The sequence below is a fragment of the Arachis ipaensis genome, chromosome B1 (genome assembly GCF_059453495.1).
Source record: "Arachis ipaensis isolate K30076 ecotype BB chromosome B1, ASM5945349v1, whole genome shotgun sequence".
Taxonomy (NCBI): Eukaryota; Viridiplantae; Streptophyta; class Magnoliopsida; order Fabales; family Fabaceae; genus Arachis; species Arachis ipaensis.
The window spans coordinates 134,982,376-135,005,449 of NC_142436.1; the positions used below are offsets into that span (position 1 = coordinate 134,982,376).

Below are 23,074 nucleotides of genomic sequence, written 5' to 3' on the forward strand. Positions count from 1 at the left end.
TGAATCCCCACCATTGCTACTAAATTCCAGTGAACAACCAAAGCAGAGGATTCTGGCCGACTAACGATCTTTTTTTTTTTACTGATTAACGAGACGAGATTAACCGAAGCCCATAAACAAGGGCCCAATGGGCCGAGATGGCATGACCCGGCCCATATAAGGAAAACCTAAACACACGGTGTTTTTGGGATTCGTCTACGTCGAGGACTAGGAGTGTGGCATCTCATCGCATTTGCAGAGTAAGAAGTGAGAACTAGGAAGTAAGAATGCCTACCATCAGTGTGGGGCGGGATCGCCTGTTTGCGGCTCTAGGAAGAACCTACAGTGAGCCTCCATTTTGACAAAAAAACTACTTTTTATTTTTTTTTCAAATCATAGCTCGCATTCGCGCTGACACTTTTTTTTCCAGCGCAAGAGGAATTCGAAGACTTGTGCTTCAGCTTTGGGATCGAGCTGGATGACGTCGTAAGGAGCTTTGAGCAATGCGTCGTTTTCTTTTTTTTATGAGTTAATTTTGGATTTTTTAGTGATGAATATGGTAATCTGATGAACAGTGTGATTGTATCAGACGACGGAGAAGGCGATTGTGAGGAAAGAGAAGCATTTGGAAGCAGAAGAAGATGTTGACGAGGATGAAGAAGTTATCTACAAAATTGAAGTTCCCGCCAATAGGTATATATCATAACAAATTTGAAGAAAAGAAAAGGTTTTTACTCAAGAGTGTTGATTGTAATTGTTCATTAATAATTAATTCATGAAGTTGAGAATTGGTGATAACTTGCTTTTGTGTATTTAATTTTTGGGGCTATTGTTCAGATATGATTTGTTGTGCCTTGAAGGGCTTGCACAGGCCCTTCGAGTATTCTGTGAGTGGCAGCAGATCCCCACTTACAAATTGGCAGATGTTAGTAAAGATGCAATGCTCAAAATGCATGTTAAGCCTGAGGTAGTTATTATGTTATGTTATGCATGAATTAGTCCTTTTCTATTTTTTATTTTTTCTTCTTTTTCCCTAAGGAAAAACGATTGAGCTTGGTCATTTTTTGCTGAGCTGAAAATGTGATGCCTCTTAAGTTCTTATGGTTTATTGAATTATTGCAGACATCTCAGATTCGTCCATACATTGTCTGTGCCGTGTTGAGAGGTATTACTTTTGATAAAGCAAGATACAACAGCTTTATTGATCTCCAAGACAAGCTTCACCAAAACATTTGTAGGTAATGTGGTTTGACTCACTGATTTGTTTGCTTGAGTGAGTTTAAGTGCTGGCCCTTTTCTCCTTGCTTTGTTTGCTTGAAGTTGCATGTGTATTCTAAATATAGTAATATCTTCCTTGGTCTTACTCTCTTTATGTTGCTAGCTTTCATATAAGTTTCGGGATTGTGTTGGATTACCTTAGATTTTCACCTTTTGGTGGTTTCTTTCTTTATTGGGTTGCATGCTTATCTTTATGTTATAGGTTTCGGTCTTCTCACCTGACTGCACCATTAACTTAAGAATCGATTTTCAGTTGCTTTGTTTTCATCTTCGTCATCGATTTTTCAGGAGAAGAACGCTTGTTGCTATTGGCACTCATGATCTGGATACATTGAAAGGACCTTTCACCTATGAGGTTGGTACCTATTAAATTATATAACGAGGAAAATTTTATTGTACTCTTAATAGACAACTCACGAATTTAATAGTAGAAATACATTTGGGTGCTAAGTTTGAAGCTACCTTGTGCCCTTTCAAAAAGGAATTTGTTACTTGGGTATGTCGGTTTTTGTGATTAAACATCCAGCTGTGGCATGGGCTTTCTTGGAGGGGCCTTCTGCAAAAAACTGCATAAAATTTCAAATAAAACTTAGTTTTTCTTCCTTGTGATGTAATGGAATATTATTATTGTTACCTCACATCTTACTTCATCATTATAAATGTGAGGCGTAAGAAAATGTTTTACTGAATTGATCTGTCGTTGTGGATTCATGGATGTGAATTCCGTTCCCGAATATAGCCTAACCTTGCATCATAATGTGATCTCTTTAGAATCGTTAACACATCAGTGCATCACTATGTTTTGAAGCTTGTTGGTATCAAAGGAAACATGGTGGTTGCTTCTTCATGTTGTGATGTGGTGTTTATGTACCAAAACTGTCTGAATTCTCTCAAAATCAGTTGACCAACTGAAATATTAGTCAATAACTATTTTCTCATGTACTTTGATTATATTTGTAGCATCAGTGACTTATAGACGTGTTTCTACAGGCTTTACCACCGTCAAGTGTAAATTTTACCCCGCTGAAGCAGGTAGTTTTTTTTTTTTTTTTTTTTTTTTTTGCATTCAATTTGTTGGTAAGCATGTTTTGAAATCAAATACTCTTACCACGTCTTTATTGGAAAGGTGTATGATTTAGTTTATACTTGCATGATTTAATGGAAACCATACTTAAAAATTTTGAGTACCAACGGCAACTAATAATTGAAGTTTTCTTTCCATGCTAGGAAAGGAGCTTCAGGGCTGATGAGCTGATGGAGTTCTACAAAGTGAGTTTTTGTGTAGTATCTCCTTGCTGCATACATTGAAACATATTATAAACCTAGCTCAAGTTGGTTTATGCATTGGCATCCACTTAACTATGTTGATTATCCATGGTTCCTTTTAGATCATGCTTATTCCGAGATGTGTTGTTCATGTTTGACAGTCAGATTTGAAGCTGAAGAAATTCTTGCATATAATTGAGGACTCCCCTGTTTTTCCTGTTATATATGACCGTAACAGGTACTACTTTTATATAAGTACACTTTAAATTTACAAAGATATGAAATCTCTTGGCTCATATTGGGGTACCCCAATGCGGAGTCGTGTCAAAGTTGTTTTGTCTTCAATGTTATGGGATTTTTATAGTTTTAATTACAAATTTATAGTTCTCATCTTCATTCAGTATGCTGTTACGGATGCGTAGCTCCATATGCAAAGTGAATTCGTCGCATCTTGATTCATTTTAATTTTAATGTCACTCTCATTCACATAAGATAGCCCCCCCCCCCCCCCAAAAAAAACAAAACAAAACACACACACACTAGACAAAACATGTTTTTGCTGTAGAAATTAACTTTTTTCATGTTTGTCTATATTTCTTATTTAATTTTAGAAAATATTTATAATCTTGAAAGAAAAAGAAAAACTGTTTTAAATAGTATCTTAAACAGTAGGTTCAGAGAAATGTTTCTAGAATTTTCATCGGTATAGAATGTGTTTGTTATAAAATCATCTTTTTAAGAATCTGAAACAAATGCACTGCTGTGAGATCTCCTGGTGGACTATGGTGACTGGTTTACATCTTCCACGCTGGGCTTTGATGCCTGTATAAGTGTATAGTCTATACAGGAATGTGATCTCATAGATTATCTTTGAATAACGCTCACGGCACCAACCTTTTAAGTTGCTCATATGCTCTTCCAACCTATCATTATTGAATTAAATTTTTGATATACTATATATTTTGACAGAACTGTGTTATCTTTGCCTCCAATTATCAACGGTGCACATTCGGCCATCACTCTGGAGACAAAGAATGTATTTATTGAATGTACTGCTACTGACTTAACAAAGGCAAAGATTGTTTTAAACACAATGGTAAAGTTTTATTGTATGTTACTCTTTGCATTTTGTTTATGTACAATTGTGAGTTTGCTGATCAACTATTTTTTTAGGTCACAACCTTCTCGGAATATTGTGCAAATAAGTTTGTCATTGAACCAGTAGAAGTGGTTTATCCTGATGGAAAGTCACATATATACCCCGACTTATCCATCTATAATATGGAGGTTTCTCTACCTTACGTCAATGGATTAATCGGGGTATCCTTGGAAGCAGAAGAGGTAGTTATTTCCTGTAACTTGCTAATATAAATTTTACAAGAAATTTGGGGCCTCGTACAAAGTGTTTTCTTCCTGCTGCTCTTTCAAATTGATTATTATCAATTCTTTAATGCTTTTTTTAACACTTTTCTCTTATCTCATGTAAAGAGTACTTGTAATGCTTCTATTTGTTGATTTTGTAGGTTAGTATACTTTTATGTGATGATTTTATACTCTTGTTTTATCTATATATGCATTTACCTTATATGTGGTTGAGTTTTTCAGTTGTTGATGTCATGAATTAATTCTAATAGGTGGTCTTTTTATCCGAGTGTATTCTCTCTAATGCAATATTCAGTGCTCTCATTTTTTTCCAAATGAAACAAATGATATTTCAGTAATTTTTCTAATTTCATTAATCTTTCTCCCTTTTCTTCAGGTCACTAAGCTCTTAAATAGGATGCAATTGCATGCCAAACAGTCTACATCTGATAATAAGCAGGCTAAATTTGTTGTATCTGTACCCCCTACTAGAAGTGATATTCTTCACCCGTGTGATGTTATGGAGGTATTGGCAATAATAGTATTGATCATTCATGAATGAAAATTGGATCCTTTACATGTATATGTAGTTGGAAGACCTTTTTTGTTTTGGTTTTTCTGTGCATAGGATGTTGCAATTGCTTATGGATTCAATGCTATCAAGGATAAAGCAATAGTAGATAATAAGGGCTCAAAGAGATTGGCTGCTTCATTGAAGCTACTTCCTCTGAATGAGCTCAGTGATCTGATCAGAAAAGAGGTTAGAATAAATATATCATCTTGACACCTGTGACTGTATCAGTGTCAGAATACTTCAAATCACTGAATATTATTTATGGATGATGTTTGTTAATTATCAGAAGTGCCTTGTTATCTGAGTCCCTGTATTCCTGAACTTCTTTCAGGTGGCAATGGTTGGGTTCACAGAGGTCTTGACATTTATACTTTGCTCTAAAAAGGAAAACTTTGCCATGCTAAACCGCAAAGATGATACATCAAAAGCAGTTATCATTGGAAACCCTAGGTCTTCAGACTTTGAGGTGTATACACCTTATCCTTGTTCACTGACAGTGTGTTTATTCAGTATTATAACAACAATTTTATCTCACTGCGATTATTGATCCACATGTTAGTAATCTGTATGGTCCTCTATCCACATGAAGTTATGTGAACTACTAATGGTTTTCACTGTTTCTCATACGTAGCTCTTCTGATAGCCACTTATTTCTGTTATTACTTCTGCTCACTATTAATTGTCGTTGTTCATTATTTATGTCATGATTTGTCTGGTTACAATGCTGTTAATTTTATATATACTTGTACTTTCTTACTTCCCCCGTGCCTATAGCTTACTTTCTGGTTCTTTCATGATCCCCGAGGTCTTTTGTAAATTTGTTTTTGTATTTGAATTATGATTATTTGATCTTAATTTGGAAGCAAAAGGAGTTGAGAGTGCAGGGATTGTGTGTATCGGGGCTGTGCTGAATTCAATGCACTCTTCTGAAAGATTTCCCTGCAAGATTACTGTGAGAAAATGGGCAGTTGTGGTTCATTTTTCCTGTTGATAATCTCAACAATCATTTTCCCTACATTTTTTTCCTTTCCTTTTGTACTTAGTACTTAAAGATGCAATAATGCAAAATTTTATTATATAAGAATTTAAATTAGAGTCACATAATGAATGACAAGATGGCAGTGCTGCTGCATTAAACCATCCAGTCTACAACTAAGTTTGTCAAAGTTTTCTGATCCTTTTTCTTGTTGTGATTGACTGGTTTTCACATCATTAATGATTATCTGACATTGCATTTCGGGTAGTAGTAGATTTACTTGAGGGTAAACTATTAAGTTTAGCTAGTTGCATACTTGCTTGGAATTGTGTAATGCCAACAAGTAATAAGGTAGGACTTGAGTTGCAGCCAAACCCAACATGCACCCAAGTCCATATCTGTTAATCTGTAAACTTTGGTTTCAATCTCAAATTTCTTTTTGGAAAGAAAAGTTCAAGCATATGGTTGGATGTCTGTTTTGTTAGAGTGATATAACAATTTAGTTGTTAAGGTTTTCTCTTAAGTTCAATTAATTTTAACTTTTATAGTAACATGTTCAGGCTGTACGGACCAGTCTTATGCCTGGCATCTTGAAAACTGTGGCTCATAACAAGGATCATCCAAAGCCCATAAAGGTATTATTTTTCTTCCCTTCGATGGTGGATCCTTGATTTTTGTATCACCAGCTTATGGTAATCATGTTTTCTATGATAGAAGTGTGACCTTCAGATCTTAACATTTTGGTTCAGATTTTTGAAGTAGGGGATATATCAGTTTTAGATGACAACAATGACGTTGGTGCAAAAAATCTTCGCCAACTTGCTGCACTATACTGCGGTGCTAATGCAGGATTTGAGGTTCAGATTTGGCTCTTTGCTCTTTAAATATAAGTTCTGAACATACAATATTGGATATATCGTCTTTGGTTGTTTGATGAAACTTGAGAGTAAATTAATTTTTTTTTCCTAAAAGGGTTAGGATTTATCATACTTTCTTTCTTTTTAACTGTAATAAATGTTTGATATCTAGATTCTAAAGCAAATGTCACTGCCCCTCATATTTCACCCAATGTTATGCAGGTTGTTCATGGTTTGGTGGACAGAGTAATGGAAAAGAATGGGGTTCCCTTTGTTTCATCCGGTGATAAATCAGGTTACTATATTGAGCGATCAGATGTAAGTGTAATGGTGTTTACAGCATACGTTCTGTGTATGTATTTGCATGTGTTCTGCCCCTTTTTTCTTTTAAAGAAAATTAACTTGCTTTGGATTGCTTTTCTACTGCTTATTGAAGGAGCCTGAGTTTCTTGCGGGTAGACAAGCTAGAATCATTTACAAGGGAAAGCACATTGGCACTTTTGGCATTGTCCACCCGGAGGTATCCGTGATCCCTGAAATTGTCATCTTGATCGTAATATCTCCAGTTGTTGACATAACTTTTGCATTCCCGTTAATGTCATTTTGCTAATTATTTTATTGTGTATGTCAACCCTATCTAATGATCAATGGAACTATTTTTAGATTGTTATATCACCACAAAAATAAATAAATAAATAAGAATTGCACAATGGATGCTTAGTTGTTCAGTTTGTTTTTGAATTGGCATCATACACTTCATATTTATATTTCTAACTGACGTACAAATGTACATGTATTTTGGAGTTATATTCCTCTAATACTATTGAGTTTACATGTTATGCGTTATTTCAGGTATTGAACAATTTTGACATTCCTGATCCGTGCTCCTTTGTTGAACTTAACATTGAAAGCCTATTATAATGATCATTTACAGCAAATGTGAGTGTCTTCCACAACTATTTCATCGATGTCTGTATGATGCTGCTGTTCATGACCCATGTTTCCCCCCATTTCCCTGTTCCCACTATCCATCTCCACCCTCTGATAAAGTTTGGTTGTCTGATATTTTGACATATTTGTAGGTTAAGTTGCCGTTTTCTCAATGTGCTCTTTTGAAGGCACTGTTCCTTTTGAAACTGGGAATCAATAAGTTCAAGTGCTTCAGTGACATCAGCTTCTTACACTTGCTTGATAGGGAACTGAGTTTTAATTATTTACCCGGGATTAAGGGCTTGCTAATTAAATTATACAATTGTATCATTTTCTTGTTTCTTAGTTCATTGTTTAACATTAGAAGCTATAAATTACTGGGTGGGATAGTTTCTACTGTGAATTATGGAGCGATTGTTGGAAAAGATTATGGTTGGCCTAGAAGCCAAGACGAGATTTTGATGAGTTTGAAATTTTTGTTAATACAAAGTGAATAGTCACATGTTATGTCTCATATTTTACAGCATTTATTGGTCTGTTACTTTTTCTCATTATTGCATAATATGATAATATCCTTGGGATATAATTGAGGAATATTGCTAAACTCAATGCCTTGGCATCTTTTTACTTCTTAGTGAAGATGAATCCTGTTGATCATCATTATTAAGTTGAAGAAACTTTTGTTAACCGATTTTTTTTCTCGCTTCATATTAAATGTTTTCGAAAGGTCTTAACAGCGTTTAGATCGTATTGCTCAACATTAATGAAAAGTCTCGTGAGGGTAATGATGTCATGTCATCTTGGTTTTACTTGGCCAAATGCTGGTACATGTTTAGTATTTGCACTTTTATTTACAGCAGTGTATTTGGTCGCATTTTTTGTTTTGTTGTACACTAAAACAATTTTTTTGTAAAAAAAAATTTATTAACAAAAGCAGAGCATATAACATTCCTTTCCTTTCCACTTGCAACTTTTGACTCATAAACATGTTATTAGTTGAACTAGTTACATAATTTTGCAAAACTGAATAATCAATGGGGATAACTTTTAAGTTGTTGAGATTTTAAAAAAGGGTCACTCTAGTGTAAAGATCTAAATTTATATAGATGTACAGATATTCCTTTTCAATGTATCTCCTTTTAACACCTGTTGTTTTCCTTTTGTAGGATGAAGCAGAATGTCAGTAATATATGGGCGCTTATGGGATCAGCTGAGCCGAACGGGATTTTCATTGTTTTGCTTTTCGCCAGTGCCAGCTTGGAGATTTAGGCCTGATTGGTTGTTGGGTCATGTGATGTTTGATCTTTTATTATATGGCTCATAGATAATAAAGGGAAAAAATGAATGTGCGGGAGAAAAGCACAACTAGCATGGTTGGCGGAAGAACATTGACAAAGGTGAGATGCTCAAAAACAGAGTGTTCTTTTTATTAGATGAAATTTATTATTAAAGTTTCTTTTATAATATTTTGAATTTTTAAGAACTAAATAATTGTACATATAAATTAAGAATAATATTTTAAAATAACAGTTAAGCGTTTCTTTAAATTTGTTCGAACATTACAACTTAAAAAAAATGACAAAGATAAAGCTAATTTAATATTAACTGAATTTATTTTATTTTAATTAGGGGATGAGCATACACAAATAATATTACAAATTATTTTTGATAATTTTGCTTCAAACAAATTAATACTTAATTGTTAAAATGACTTGATCACATAACATTATTAAAGATAAAATATCAATTTAGAAAAAATTAGATGATATATCATGTAACAATCAAATAATAAATTAGAATAATTGGGATTTTTTTAATTAAATTTTAAAAAATAATTATTTTTCAGAAACAATATATTCCATCTTTTTAATTTGCATCTTACATCGAATATTATCTTGATAAATATAATAACAATATCAAAACAATAATTATTAATTACTATATTACAAATAATTATTTCAAATTACTATATGCAAAATAATATAAAATAGTCTTTTATATCTTAAATTCGTCAACATATTCATACAAAAAGAGAAACAAAATTAATAAGTCTCAATTCGAACTCATTTCTATAGAAAAGTTATATCTACTCTCTGAATTAAAATCTTTTGATATAAATTTGATCAACATCTGTAGTCGAATATCAAACAAGAATTAAATAAAACAGTTCCAAACAAATATGTATATATTCATAAATAAAGTTAATTTAATTTATTTTAGAGATAAATTAATTAATTAATTAATTAATTTTATTATAAAAATTTTTCTTCACATAGAGAAATAACAAAACATGGAATTGGGTTGCAAGATATACCGAAAATGTCTCATCTTTTTAAATTTTCTTTGGACTATATATCTTCAATATAAAAGGATTGGATTATAACTAAGATGGATTATGTTACGTGTACATTAAAATCAGCCACCAAAATAAGTCATCAGTATAAAATACATGTTAAAATATAAATACACATTGAAAATAAATTAAACCACACATGTATTTATACACAAATACATTGATGGCTAATTTTAGTGTACAAATAGCATTTTTCAACTAGGATTTGATTTGGTAAAATTTTTTAAAAAGATATTTGAATTTTTCAAAAGCACAAGTATCTCGTTGTGCATCTAGTAAATTAAAAAGCACATATACTAATACTTGCAATTTTTAAAATTATGAGTGCTTTTAAAAGCACTTAAGATAAAACTTTTTAAAGTTAGCTTGTTCTTATTGCCAAAATTAAAAAAGTTTAATATAATCTCATACATTAATTAATATCTAAATTTAATTTTTATATTAACGTTTATTATAGTATTTTTAAATTTTAAAAGTTATTTTATCAAATACATTTGTTGTTGTTTATATTTATTAAAAGTCAATTTTATTTTAATTTATTTTATTTTTAATATTTGATAATGAAAAGGTAACCTGATTATTTTAATTTTATTTTTTTTAATTCAATGTTTGACACCTAATAATCAACTTGATAACTAAATGTGCAATCAAAATATGAATAATCAAACTTAAATTGAATTTGTGGTCTTTTTAATTTTTTGAGATTAAAAAAAATATGTTTATAAGTTAATTCTTTTTTTGGAGTTAGCTTCGATTTTGACAACTATTCCATGGCAAAACCTGAAATAAGTGGATTGAAATAAATTAGAGGTCCCAAAAGCTTATGGTAGGCGATCTCCAACTTAGTTTACGCTTGGGGGCCCTCGTCCGAGTTAATTGGTATGTGTGTTGGAGAATGGGGGGTGGCACCTGCAATGACACTCTGATGCCTAAGTTAGCAAGGGATTAAGCAGGTTTAAAAATATTGGAACTTAGGTTTACCTGAGTGCATCAATGTATTTATAAGTGATGGACTAATAACCACCGTTGAAGTAGTTCCACTTCTGATGGTGAATAACCGTCCCTTTATCTTAGGGTTGTTGAGATATCTCTTCCAGAAATAGGTGAGATTTGTTGGGGTAGTTATTTATTTGAATCTGCCAGCACGTGTCGAATCCGACCTCTTCAGGAGGTCAGGTGGATTTTGGATTGGACCTTGTTGGCTTAATTGGACCTGGCCATTGCATTAGGGCAGAGTATGAACAACAACCATAATTAAAATTTAAAAGTATTCTTTGCTAGAAATATTAAAATAAAGAGTCAATTTTGTAATTGTATAAAAGATGAATAATTTTTTAAATGATTATTTAGTAACGTATATAGAAAGAAAGATTATACTTTTTAAAGAGAAAAATTTGGTAAAATGAGAAAATAAGGTTCTAATATAATTTTAAATCAAAATAACAAACTCGCACGTTATGAAAATTATAAATTCAATAATGATTGAGATCTTATGTTTTTACTTTAAAAGATCATTTTCTTAAAATGAAAATGCTTTATTGAATTGACAATAAAATTCTCCTATATTTTTAAAAATATAAAACAAAAAATAAATAAAATTTCAATAACTTTTTATTGTTTTAGATTATTAAGTTCTTTTTAATAGATATATTAGTCAAATAATTTAAAAATTGATTATATTTGTCCACGCAAGACCGATTTTATCGGTTCAATCAATAACTTATTAGTTAAACCAAATAAGTAGTGAATCAATATTTTTTTTTGGTTCGGTTTTTTTAACTAAGATTCAACCCACTCTATTGACCGGTTTATCGGATCATGGTTTAAAGCTAACAGACTTCGGAATACGAATTTCGGTTTACATATTCAAATTCAAGATTCACATCTCATCTTACATGGCTTAGGGTTTTTGTCCAGCATACAGTGTTATGGTGTTATTTCACCAAACAAGATAGACAAATCAACTGCGATTTACGATTTCGGATATGGTGTTCATAAAATTTGGTTCTTGGGCTCCCCGCCGATGGTTCACCATTTTTGCGGTAAGGAGTTTCGGGTTGCGCATGCGGGGTTCAGCTAGCAGAATTAGTCTTGCCGTGTACTGTCCCCAAAAGAAATAAACAAATTAATTGACTTTTTACGGTCTAGGATTCGTCTTCTAGAAATTTGTATACATCATTTCGTCTCTCACGGGTATACGAATCATGTTTCGTGGATTAGGGATACGAGTTCCGTTCTTTCGGTTTTTCCTGTTTGGGGTTTAGGGCTCATGGTTGAAGTTTATGGGCTTAAGTTTACGGTTGAGTGTTTACGCTCTCCTATTTGCAGTTTAATGTGACATTTTATTTTCACCACAATGAATTAACAACTCGTTTGCGTTAATCATGAATCTCATCTTCATTTTGTCTCATCGTTACTTCTTCCACTATTTCATCACCTCCACTTAGAATACACTGAAGACCGACTGTTTTCTTATTTTACATTCTATGTGTCAACAATTTTATTTTCACATCGGAGGCATAGCCACATCCATACTAACCAAGCTCACTTTTTCTTTTCCCTCCTTTTAATTAACATTAATACTTAGAAAGAAAAAATAAGTCACCGTAACAATGCACACTTGACTAAAAGTTTTGCATTCAATAATTATACCGCAAACTGATGATGGACACCGACAAATTTATATTACGGTGCAAAAAGTAATACATAAAAATATTAAGGTTTAATTACTCTGCAAGTCCCTATAGTTTCACCAAATTTTCAATTAAATCCTTATACTTTTTTCTTTTTAATTGAGTCCCTATACCATATAATTTTTTTCAATTTAGTCCCTACCGTAACAAAAACGTTTAAAATAACGGAATATTCTATTAAATAAACGAATATTCTCATATTTAAAAAAAAAAAACTAATCAAAGATACCATCATATTTTAAAAATTCCCAAAAAATCCCTTATTATTTTGTCCCACACTCACCCCGTCCTAACCCAATAGCCCTAACTTCTTAAGCTCCCACTGGATCCACCGTAAGGTCCCCTCTTGCGGCATCTCCTCTGCTCGGCGTCCCTCCCATGCTCGTCGCCACTAGAAGAAGGCCATTCATCCACTACCAGCAACAGTCGACGGAACAAAGATGAATCAAGGTTGGAAGTGTTAGCGACAAATCTTGAAGCTTCGATGCCGTAACAAAAATCACTTAAGCTGTGGTTCTTTCTCCTAGGAAAATATTTTGTTGTGGCAAAGACAGTGTGAGGATGCATTGTATTCCCTGCTCACTTTTGGTTGTCGACGGCCTGTGCGTCACTTGGCATCAGTTGCAATGGCAAAGATCATATCCAACAGAGATGGAATATCTGTTTATGCTAGAGCAAGTAGCCTTTAGGGATTTCTTTCTGATGGTACTTATTACCATAAGGAAAATTCATTTCTTCAATATACTTGTTTTTGAGTTTTTGTCAGCCAAATTGGTTCTCTTGTTTGAGGAATTATATAGAACTCAATTTTTGTAAACAATTTTACTTATTATTCTATCAATGATTCTTATTACCATATGTCATATGCAAGTTCTTTCATTATGTTGGTCATAATAAATACTTGAATGATGAAAATTGAATTTTATATTATACTTATTACTACTATTTCTCTGTTTCATTTTAACCATTATTTTTTTTATATTCTTAAGATAAGGTATTTTGAAAGTAAAAAAAAAGAAAGAGACGGTATTTTTGGTACAATTTGTATATAAATAAGAAAAAAATGATAGTGATAAAATAAAAGGGATTATAGAAATATTTTTTATGTCGTAGAATCATTAAATAGGAATTATAGGAATATATTTTATTGAATATTTATAATTTTTTTAAATTTTCAATTAAGCCCCTATATTTTTTTCTTTTTAATTAGGTTCCTAGGGGTATACAAGTAATTTCACAATTCACTAACATTTGTTTAACGTTTAACGTTAACAAGGACTAAATTGAAAAAAAAATAATGTATAGGGACCCAATTGAAAAGAAAAAAAAGTATAAGGATCTAATTGAAAATTTGGTGAAACTATAGGGACCTACAGAATAATTAAACCAAATATTAAATTAATTTTTGTTTCTAAATCCTAAACTCTCAATTCTACTGCTGATTTCGTTCACACTAATTTTCAAAATCTAAACCCTACACTCTAAATTCTAAAATCTAAAGTATATTACCTTTAAAAGAATTTTTCATTACAATTTTTTGGCAAAATTGACTATGTCATACATCTATTTTTAATATAACAGTGCCGAACACATATTAAATATTGTTTAACTCATATTTATTATATTAAATTAATAATTTTTTTATCCTATATATATATTTTTAATTTGGGTCAGAAACCCTTCAATTATATGTTCTTCGTATAACATCATTTGATCATTTTTTTTTTGTCTCCAGACCTATTCATTGCAAAGGCTTGCATTGGTCCACTTATATGAAGCTTGTGAAAAAAAAATAATTTAAAACCAAACGACCCTTCCCCTGCCTCAACGTAGGAAGCTCGGCTCTGTGGTGGGCACAAATCATTCTCCACACAATTTCATGCTGCCCCCACTTGCATGGCTCATGGACACGTGTTGTCGTTGCCTTCTTCCCATCCAAAATCTGTAAATCTTTAAAGATTGGGGATCTGTACATTATAATTTTCCTTTAAATAATTAAAAGCAATATTAATACCAGCCACAGCCAGCCCTATATTAAGTGTACTCACATTTATGGTGATTTTGGAAGCTTCCCATATCGGCGTGGGACAACTTAAATTAACAATAATTTAGTCTTATATTATGGAAAAAGAAAGTTTATGTTGTCAGCAGGTTTTTAGCTAGCATATAAGCAACAATTACATCTCGCCTCTCTCTCAGCAAAAATAACTAAATAAGTGCTATCAATTAAATGTTGGAAAATTTGAACATGCTTTCACACTCTAAAGACGAAGATCAATTCATGCGAGGGCGTCACGAGAGAAACCTCCTTGAAGAGCAAGTCTCAATCAAGCTAGCTAGTAGCTTGTTACTGCTGACTCTCTACTCTCCAATCTCCATAATCCCTATCATTGATTATTCACATTTTCCTTCTTTCCCATAATGCACATATTGTACATTTGAGCTTTTTCTATGTATGACTCCAACTAAAATTCCTAACTCATAACAAACATGAGCCTTTCTAACATGAATCTCTTGCTATCCTCTGTGTTCTTTTCACGAGGTGGTTGCTTTTGTTGTGTCCATAATCTTACTCTTATTAAGGTTTCACGTAAGAGCATTGCATGCATGCCTATAAATATTACTGGTTTCAAAAGCTTTGTGAATCACATCAAACGTTACTATGGTGATGGGTATCTTAACAAGTTTGATCCTCCTATTTTTCATGTGTTTCCCATCAGCAGCCTATTTACTCAACCAACTCCAGCTACCAAATCCGTTGAGAGGCCCTGAGTCCCTCGCATTTGATCGAAACGGCGGAGGGCCTTATGTTGGTTCTTCTGATGGAAGGATTTTTAAATATGTAGCTACCGGACCACGAAATGGTAGTTTTGTCGAATATGGTTACTCTTCGCCAACGAGGAACAAGACAGTATGTGATGGCCTTACTGACTTCTCAGACCTCCAAACAACCTGTGGGAGGCCTTTGGGGTTGGGTTTCAATCATCAGACAAACGAATTGTATGTTGCTGATGCATATTTTGGTTTGGTCAAGATTGGTCCCAATGGAGGGCCTCCAACCCAGCTTGTTGAAGCTGTACAAGGCACTCCTCTTCGCTTTACAGACGCCTTGGACGTCGACCCTCAAACTGGAATCGTTTATTTTGCACAGTCTAGTGCAAATTTTCAGATCAGGTAATTAATTACTTCATTCTTTAAGTTGAAGGATTTATTATTTCTCAAATTGACATGTAATTTTTTGCAGAAATTTGACAGCATTGATAAACAGCAGAGATAGTTCTGGAAGCCTATTCAGATATGACCCAAGCACCAACCAAACCACGGAGTTGCTCCGTGGTCTTGCTTCTGCAGCCGGGGTGGCAGTGAGCGGTGATGGATCATTTGTCCTTGTTACTGAATTCTCAGGAAGAAGAATCCAGCGATTCTGGCTCAAAGGACAAAAAGCAAACACATCGGATATATTTGCGCGAATTCCGGGAAGCCCAGATAACATCAAGAGGAACCCCAGGAACCAGTTTTGGGTGGCAGTTAACAATCCCTTAGGACCACCTCCACCTCCACTGCCCCCTTTTATGGCCTCAGGAATCAGAATCAGCGATTCCGGGATTCCTTTACAGATTGTGCCTCTTGTAGATGAGTATCGTACACAAGCAGTCAGTGAAGTTCAAGAGTTTAATGGGACGCTCTATGGAGGATCCCTCTTTGCTTCCTATGCTGTCGTTTTTACACCCTAATTATGAAAAGTATGAGCAAAATTCTTATAAATAAAAAAGAAAATCTTGATGAATCCAGGGAGTAGCACTGAAAAAACCTCTTGCTCTTCTTATTGTCACTTATAGATCTCAACAACTTATAAATCAATGCCGTCCATGTTAGATATTTTATAAAAACAAGTAATTTAAGTACTTTTAGTCATTGTTATATTCTTTAATTTAATTTAGAATTTTTAATTTTTGATACACCAAGAAAGATGAAATCAGAATGTGTTTGGTTATTGTGTTTATTAAAATTGGTTAGAGATCCAAACTTTATAATTTTTTATTAACAATTGTGTTCTTTTCGTCAAAAGAACAAACTAACTGTCAATAACACTTAAACTAATTTCTATATTAATAAATTAGACTACAAATAAAATAAAAATTTTAACATTTTCGTATTTGGTCTAATTTTTGTTACATATAGTTTGTGATTACATACTATGCTTAAATAATTAAGACAACTTACACAAATTATAGTAGTAAATCCTCATTAATCGAGTATTACCTTCTATATATTGCAATGTAATATCTTCTAATTGAATAAATTTTTTTATGTGATATTTTTGTAGGAATAAACCCAATGCTTATTTTAGGTCCTTCACTAAATTTTATTTGTCATTCTCAATCATGTATGTACATATATACTAACCAAATGAGAAATAAATAATAATAAGAATTTCATATTCAAATATGTCATATAATACAACATAAGTCATATAAGTGACGTTACAGAACATAAATCTATAATAGTAACGTGATCCTTAAACAATTTTAGTGGCATGTCTTTTGTCAAAGGATCAGCTATCATATGTTTAGCACTAATATGCTTTATATGTACCTCATTAGACCTAATTCGGTCTTTAATGGTTAAGTACTTAATGTCAATGTACTTACTTCGACTACTATTTCTATTATTTTTAGTCATAAATACAGCAATGGAATTGTCACAATATATTCACAATGGCCTAGAGATACAATCCATAATCTTAAGCTTAGAGATAAAATTTTTTAACTAAACACCTTGTGATGCAGCCTCAAAACAAGCAATAAACTCGACTTCCATGGTAGAAGTGGCTACAAGTGATTATTTTGCAATCTTCTAAAATACTGCTCCATCAGCAAGCATAAAGATGTATCCTGACGTTGACTTCCTAGAATCAACACATCCCGCCATGTCTGAATCTGAGTATCCAACAATTTTTAAATTGTCGGTTCTTCTATATGTAAGCATGAAGTCCTTGGTCTCTTGAAGATATCTTAAGACCTTCTTTGCAGCACTCCAATGGATAATTCCTGGATTAATTTGATATCTTTCTAACATTCCAACAGCAAAAGCAATGTCAGGGCTTGTACAGACCTGAGCATACATTAGCTTTCCAATGACTAAAGCATAAGGAATATTTTGTATCTATTCTTTTCCAAGTTCATTTTTAAGAAATTGATCTAAGCAGAACTATCACCTTTCACAATAGGTGCAACACTTAGTGAACAATTTTGTATTTTAAACCTCTCAAAAATTTTATTAATATAGGTTTTTTGAGATAAATCTAAAATTTCTTTATGTTTATCTCCATGAATCTTTATGCCAATGACATAAGATGCGTCACCCATATCTTTCATATCAAAATGTCTAAGAGAAATTATTTCACTTCATGTAACAATCCCAAGTCATTTGTTGCAAGTAAAATATCATCTATATATAAGATGAGAAATATGATCTTACTCCCACTAATTTTGTGGTATATACATTGATTAAAAATATTCTCAATGAAACCAAACGAAGAAATCACATTGTGAAACTTCAAATACCACTGTCAGGAAGCTTGCTTAAGACCATATATTGCTCTCTTAAGCTTGCAAACTAACTTCTTACCAGAGATTAACTCTTTGGGTTGTCTCATATAGACATCTTCTTCTAAATCTCCATTAAAGAAGGCCGTTTTCACATCTATTTGATACAATTTTATGTTAAAGTGTGCTACCAATGATATAATGATGTGAAAAGAGTCTTTCTTTAAAACAGGAGAAAAGGTTTTCTTGTAGTCAACTCCTTCCCTTTGAGTAATTCCTTTGGCAACAAGTCGAATCTTGTAGCACTCAATATTTTCTGATGAATCCTTTTTTGTCTTAAAGACCCATTTACGTCCAATGTCTTTTTCCTATCAGGCAATTCTATAAGATCCCAAATTTAATTATTCGCCATAGAATTCATTTCATCATTCATAACATCTAGTTATAAATTAGAATTACGACTTTTCATTACTTGTGAAAAACATCGTTGGGTCTTTTTCATCACAAACATCATAGTCAGATTTAGCAAGATACACTATATAGTCACTAGAAATTGTAGGTTTTCTTATTCTAGTTAATATTTTTAATATTGCATCATCAACCTCTTGTAAAGGTAGTGGCATAACAAGTTCTTTCTCTTCTTGAGGTTGTTCTTGAACAATGTATTTTTGAACAATATTTTCATTATAAAGAGTTTGATTTTCCACTATATGATCTACTAAAATATTATTCTCATAATGTGAAATATCAGTAATAGGTTGTTCTACATTGACCCTATCTGTATGGGCATTATATTGAACAATCACTCTTCTACATGGAGAGGTTTGACAAATATTATTATTCTCAATAACCTTAAGAGAACAATTTCTCCCACTTTTCACATCATACTCTAAAAACCTTGCATTTATAGATTTAACTATTTTACTTGAATGGGAGAGACAATAAAACCAATAACCCTTAGACTTTTTTGCATAACCTATAAAATAAGCACTTATTATCCTTAGGTCCCACTTCTTTTTTTTTTTTTTGTGGATTATAAACCCGAACTTCAGTAGGACAGCCCCAAATGCGTATATGATTAAAACTAGATTTTCAACCTTTGCATAGTTCAAATGATATTTTAGCAACTGTCTTGGTTGGAACTCTATTTAATATATATATATGGCTGTCTTAAGGATTTCACTCCACAAAGATAAAGGAAGATTAGAGTTGCTAAACATACTCCTCACCATATTCAGCAAAGTCCTATTTCTTTTTTTACCTACACCATTTTGATTTGGTGTGCTAGGCATGGTGTATTGTACCACAATACCATGTTCTTGAAGATACTTTGCAAATGGACCAAGTCCTTGTCCACTTTCAATATATCTCCCATAAAATTTTCCACTTTTATCTGATCTCACGGTCTTAATTTTCTTTTTACATTGTTTCTCTACTTTAACTTTATAAACTTTAAAAGCATCCAATGTCTCATATTTATTATGAAGCATATAGAGATACATATATCGTGAATAATCATCAATGAAGGAGATGAAGTATTTCTTACCAGTTGAGGACATATTAAGACAACATATGTTAGTGTGAATTATTTCTAATATGTCAGAATTTCTTCTAGCACTTTTTTGAGACTTTTAAGTTTGCTTTTCCTTAATGCAATCCATATAAGTATCAACATTAGTAAAGTCTAGAGGTTTAAGAACTCTATCATTTACTAATTTCTTCATTCTTCTAATGGAGATGTGTCCCAACCTACGGTGCCATAACGTGGAGAATTTTTTATTCATAACATTACCATGTATAACCATTAAACCTGATGGAACATTATTAGTTAAATGAACAGTGAATAAATCACCAATTAAAGTACCACGTCCAATAATATTAGAATTTGTAATAATGTCAACAATATCATCATAAAAATATATACATAATTCTTGTTTTACAAGTTTTGATAAAAAAAAAATCAAATTTTTAGAGAAGTCTGAAATATAAAATGTTCTTTCTAAATCTAAAATACAATCAGTACTTAATACAAGCTTAAATGTTCTAGCAGCTTTCACATATGAACGCATCCGATTGTTCATATAGATGTTCAGTTCACTTCCTATCGATTTTTTTTCCTTATGAAATCTTGCATGATATTTGAAATATGAATTTTAGTACCAGAATCAATCCACTAAGTGTCATGACATATTTCAATAAAATTATATTCAAAACATACTAAAGGAATAAGATCACAAAGGTTAGTACATTTTTTCTCAAGTCAACTTTAAACTTTGGGTACTCCTTTTTCATGTGTTTCTTTTTTATTGCAAAAGAAACATTGTGCACCTTTTTTTATAGAATAGGATACAATACCCTTTCCTTTCTTCTTATGAACTTGCTTCTTACTACTCATTTATCACCAACAGTGCATTTTTACCAAATTTTTGAACTAGTCTTCCTTCTTCTTGGACACACATCACCAGTAATTCATTAATGGACCATTTTTATTTATGTGTGTTATAAGAAAATTTAAATGGCTCATACTGGGTAGGAAGAGAATTCAAAATAAAATGCACCAAAAATGAGTCAGAAATCTCAACCTCTAAAGTTTTTAATTGTGCTGCTATGTCTCTCAACCTCATGATGTGCTCATGCACACCTCTTACGCCAGTAAGCCACATGGATGACAATAGTGCCATTAGGTTTCTTGCAAGTGCCTTACTAAAAGACTCAAATTATTCATCAATTGAAGGTTGTAGATGGCTTAGAGAAGGGGGTTGAATCTATGGCCTTCTTTTACTTTAATAAAATAACCTTTTAATTACAAACTTTCAACCTGAATCTATTTGAACTCAGCAGCGAAAAATTTATGAGACAATTTCATTTTGTCTCATAAATATCAGAAAACAGAACAGAGAAGGGAAAAGAGAAACTGACACCATCATGTATCTTGGTTCAGTTACTTTGTGCAATGCAACCTATATCCAGTCTCCACTACAACAGTAGTAAAAGTTTCACTATAGTTAAAGTGTTACATACACCAATTCCATAGGATTGACACAATCCTTTCCCTCTCAAGTTCTAACCTAACTTGACTTGGTTATGCTAATATCTAACTCTTCACTCTTAGTGCTTACCCAACTAAGAAAGGGGTACCTCACAGGTACAAGATACAAGATACAATAAACAACCTAAAAAAATCTGAAATCACTCTAGGCTTTTCTCTCAAGTGTATCACTCAGCCTTTTTATCACTCTTTGGCTTTTACTTGATCTCTCTCTTTATGCTTTTTTACATTCAAAAAATTACAGAAAGATATACATTAAAAAGGAAAACTACAATCTGTAAAACATGAAGGAGATTGATTACTTCAACAACCTCTATTACTATGCGATGAACCAGATTTACTTAACTCTGATTTCGTTCCTCATTCTGGCAGAATGCTCCTTTGATAGAAAACACTGTCCAAGTTGATGAACTCTGATAAACCACTATTTCATGGTTTATATTGTGTTTAATTGTGTGGTTTTATCATGATCTTTACCCACTTATTCATTAAATAAGCATGCATTTATATTTCCTTCCTAAAAATGTTTTATGGTTGAAAACTTGCTTCCTAGAGACTTTTAATTATGTATTTTTTTTCTCCCTTATTCCATTCGATGCCGTGATCTGTGTGTTAAGTGTTTCAGGCTTTATAGGGCATGAATGAGTCGGAGATTGGAAGGGAGGCCTGCAAAAATGGAAGGAACACAAGAAATTGAGGAGATGACCAGCGAGAAGCGACGCGGCCGCATGGATGACGCGACCGCTGACAAACCCCATTTGTAGGGTTTATCTTGTATTGATTTTTGGGGATTTTATCACCTTTTACCCATATTTATTCAAGAAATGGCATGGTTTTGTATATTCTCCTTTAATTGTGCTTGAATGTGAAAACATGCTTTTTAGGACTCAAAATAGCTAAATTTAATTCACCTTGATTCTATTAGATGCCTTGATATGTTTGTTAAGTGATTTAAGGTTTAGGAGGCAAAGATTGGATCAAGGGAATGAAGAAAGAAAGCATGAAAAGTTGGAGAACTCATGAAGAAATGAAAGAACCGGAAAGCTGTCAAGCCGACCTCTTTGCACTTAAACGACCATAACTTGAGCTACAGAGGTCCAAATGATGCGGTTCCAGTTGCGTTGGAAAGCTAACATCCGGGGCTTCGAAACGATATAAGATTTGTCATAGCTTCATTGCGCATAGGGGCGCGCACGCGCATGGTACGCGGACGCGCCGATGGTGACACATGACCCACTTAATGCAACTCGTGGCCAGCGATTTTAGAAGCCTTGTGGGCCCAATCCAACTCATTTCTGATGCTATTTAAGCCAAGAATTGAAGGGGGAATGGAGAGACTTTTCATACTTTTCATACTTTAGATGTTAGTTATCATTAGTTTAGTTTTAGCTTAGTAGTGAGAGTTAGTTTCTAGAGAGAGAAGCTCTTTCTTCTCTCTAGAATTAGGATTAGGATTAGGTTTAGTTCTTAGATCTAGGTTTTAATCTTTGCTTTCTTCTACTTCTACTTTTCAATTCTTTGTTGTTACATTCACCATTCTTCCATTCTTTTGTTGCAATTTCCTTTATGTTGTTCTTATGTTTTGTTGTAGATCTACTTTTGCTCCTTCTATTTTCTTTCAATTCAATTAGAGGTAATTCATAATAATTGTGTTCCTTTTGATTGTTGTGTTAATTCATTGCCATAATTGTTGTTAGATTCTATTTTTGTTATCAAATTACTTTGCCTTTCTTTTATGCCTTCTAAGTGTTTGATGAAATGCTTGGTTGGATTTTAGTATAGATTTTGTTCCTCTTGGCTATGGTAGAGCAATTAGTGATGCTTGAGTTATCTAATTCCTTTGTTGATTGGCAATTGGAGAGATTGCTAATTAGTTTGGAGTGCACTAAAGCTAGTCTTTCCTTGGGAGTTGGCTAGGACTTGTGGCTCAAGTCAATTCATCCACTTGACTTTCCTTTAATTAGTAAGGGTTAACTAAGTGGTAGCAATGAACAATTCTCATCACAATTGAGAAGGATAACTAGGATAGGACTTCTAGTTCTCACACCTTACCAAGAGCCTTTTTTAGTTGTTAGTTTATTTTCATTGTCATTTACATTTCATGTCTCTTATCCCAAAACCCCAAAATACAATCCATAACCAATAACAAGACACTTTATTGTAATTCCTAGGGAGAACGACCCGAGGTCCAATACTTCGGTTTATAAA

General features: G+C 32.8%; 2 protein-coding genes and 1 non-coding gene across 4 annotated transcripts; all 3 read left to right on the plus strand.

The window, feature by feature from the left end:
* Nucleotides 1-165: 165 nt before the first annotated feature.
* Nucleotides 166-7,745, plus strand: LOC107635080 (tRNA synthetase beta subunit family protein). 2 transcript variants are annotated; one of them, XM_016338442.3, is made up of 20 exons: nucleotides 166-324; nucleotides 410-465; nucleotides 569-672; nucleotides 817-946; nucleotides 1,102-1,217; nucleotides 1,546-1,612; nucleotides 2,248-2,289; nucleotides 2,485-2,526; nucleotides 2,685-2,761; nucleotides 3,493-3,619; nucleotides 3,697-3,864; nucleotides 4,283-4,411; nucleotides 4,514-4,645; nucleotides 4,791-4,925; nucleotides 5,996-6,070; nucleotides 6,185-6,292; nucleotides 6,515-6,610; nucleotides 6,729-6,812; nucleotides 7,145-7,231; nucleotides 7,375-7,745. In XM_016338442.3, the coding sequence occupies exons 1-19, from the start codon at nucleotides 267-269 to the stop codon at nucleotides 7,211-7,213; spliced, it is 1,815 nt and encodes a 604-aa protein (XP_016193928.1). In that variant the 5' UTR covers nucleotides 166-266; the 3' UTR covers nucleotides 7,214-7,231; nucleotides 7,375-7,745. The 2 variants fall into 2 exon arrangements, with proteins under 2 accessions (XP_016193928.1, XP_016193946.1); XM_016338460.3 differs by having other exon boundaries at nucleotides 187-324; nucleotides 555-672.
* Nucleotides 5,337-5,479, plus strand: LOC148578476 (small nucleolar RNA snoR135). Its single transcript, XR_015904387.1, has one exon. It is a non-coding gene; the product is annotated as a small nucleolar RNA snoR135 (small nucleolar RNA).
* A 7,149-nt stretch (nucleotides 7,746-14,894) lies between the features above and the next one.
* LOC107611918 (protein STRICTOSIDINE SYNTHASE-LIKE 11-like) lies at nucleotides 14,895-16,055 on the plus strand. Its single transcript, XM_016313791.3, has 2 exons — nucleotides 14,895-15,442; nucleotides 15,513-16,055. Exons 1-2 carry the CDS (start codon nucleotides 14,931-14,933, stop codon nucleotides 16,000-16,002), a joined length of 1,002 nt encoding a protein of 333 aa, XP_016169277.2. The 5' UTR covers nucleotides 14,895-14,930; the 3' UTR covers nucleotides 16,003-16,055.
* Nucleotides 16,056-23,074: the final 7,019 nt, after the last annotated feature.

Excerpts from the sequence above, each read along its gene's own strand:
- LOC107635080 (XM_016338442.3), top strand. The coding sequence starts at position 267 with ATGCCTACCATCAGTGTGGGGCGGGATCGCCTGTTTGCGGCTCTAGGA. Across the intron at positions 673-816 it reads ATTGAAGTTCCCGCCAATAG|ATATGATTTGTTGTGCCTTG; the intron begins GTATATATCATA and ends GCTATTGTTCAG. Across the intron at positions 6,611-6,728 it reads ACTATATTGAGCGATCAGAT|GAGCCTGAGTTTCTTGCGGG; the intron begins GTAAGTGTAATG and ends TGCTTATTGAAG.
- LOC107611918 (XM_016313791.3), top strand. The coding sequence starts at position 14,931 with ATGGTGATGGGTATCTTAACAAGTTTGATCCTCCTATTTTTCATGTGT. Across the intron at positions 15,443-15,512 it reads AGTGCAAATTTTCAGATCAG|AAATTTGACAGCATTGATAA; the intron begins GTAATTAATTAC and ends AATTTTTTGCAG.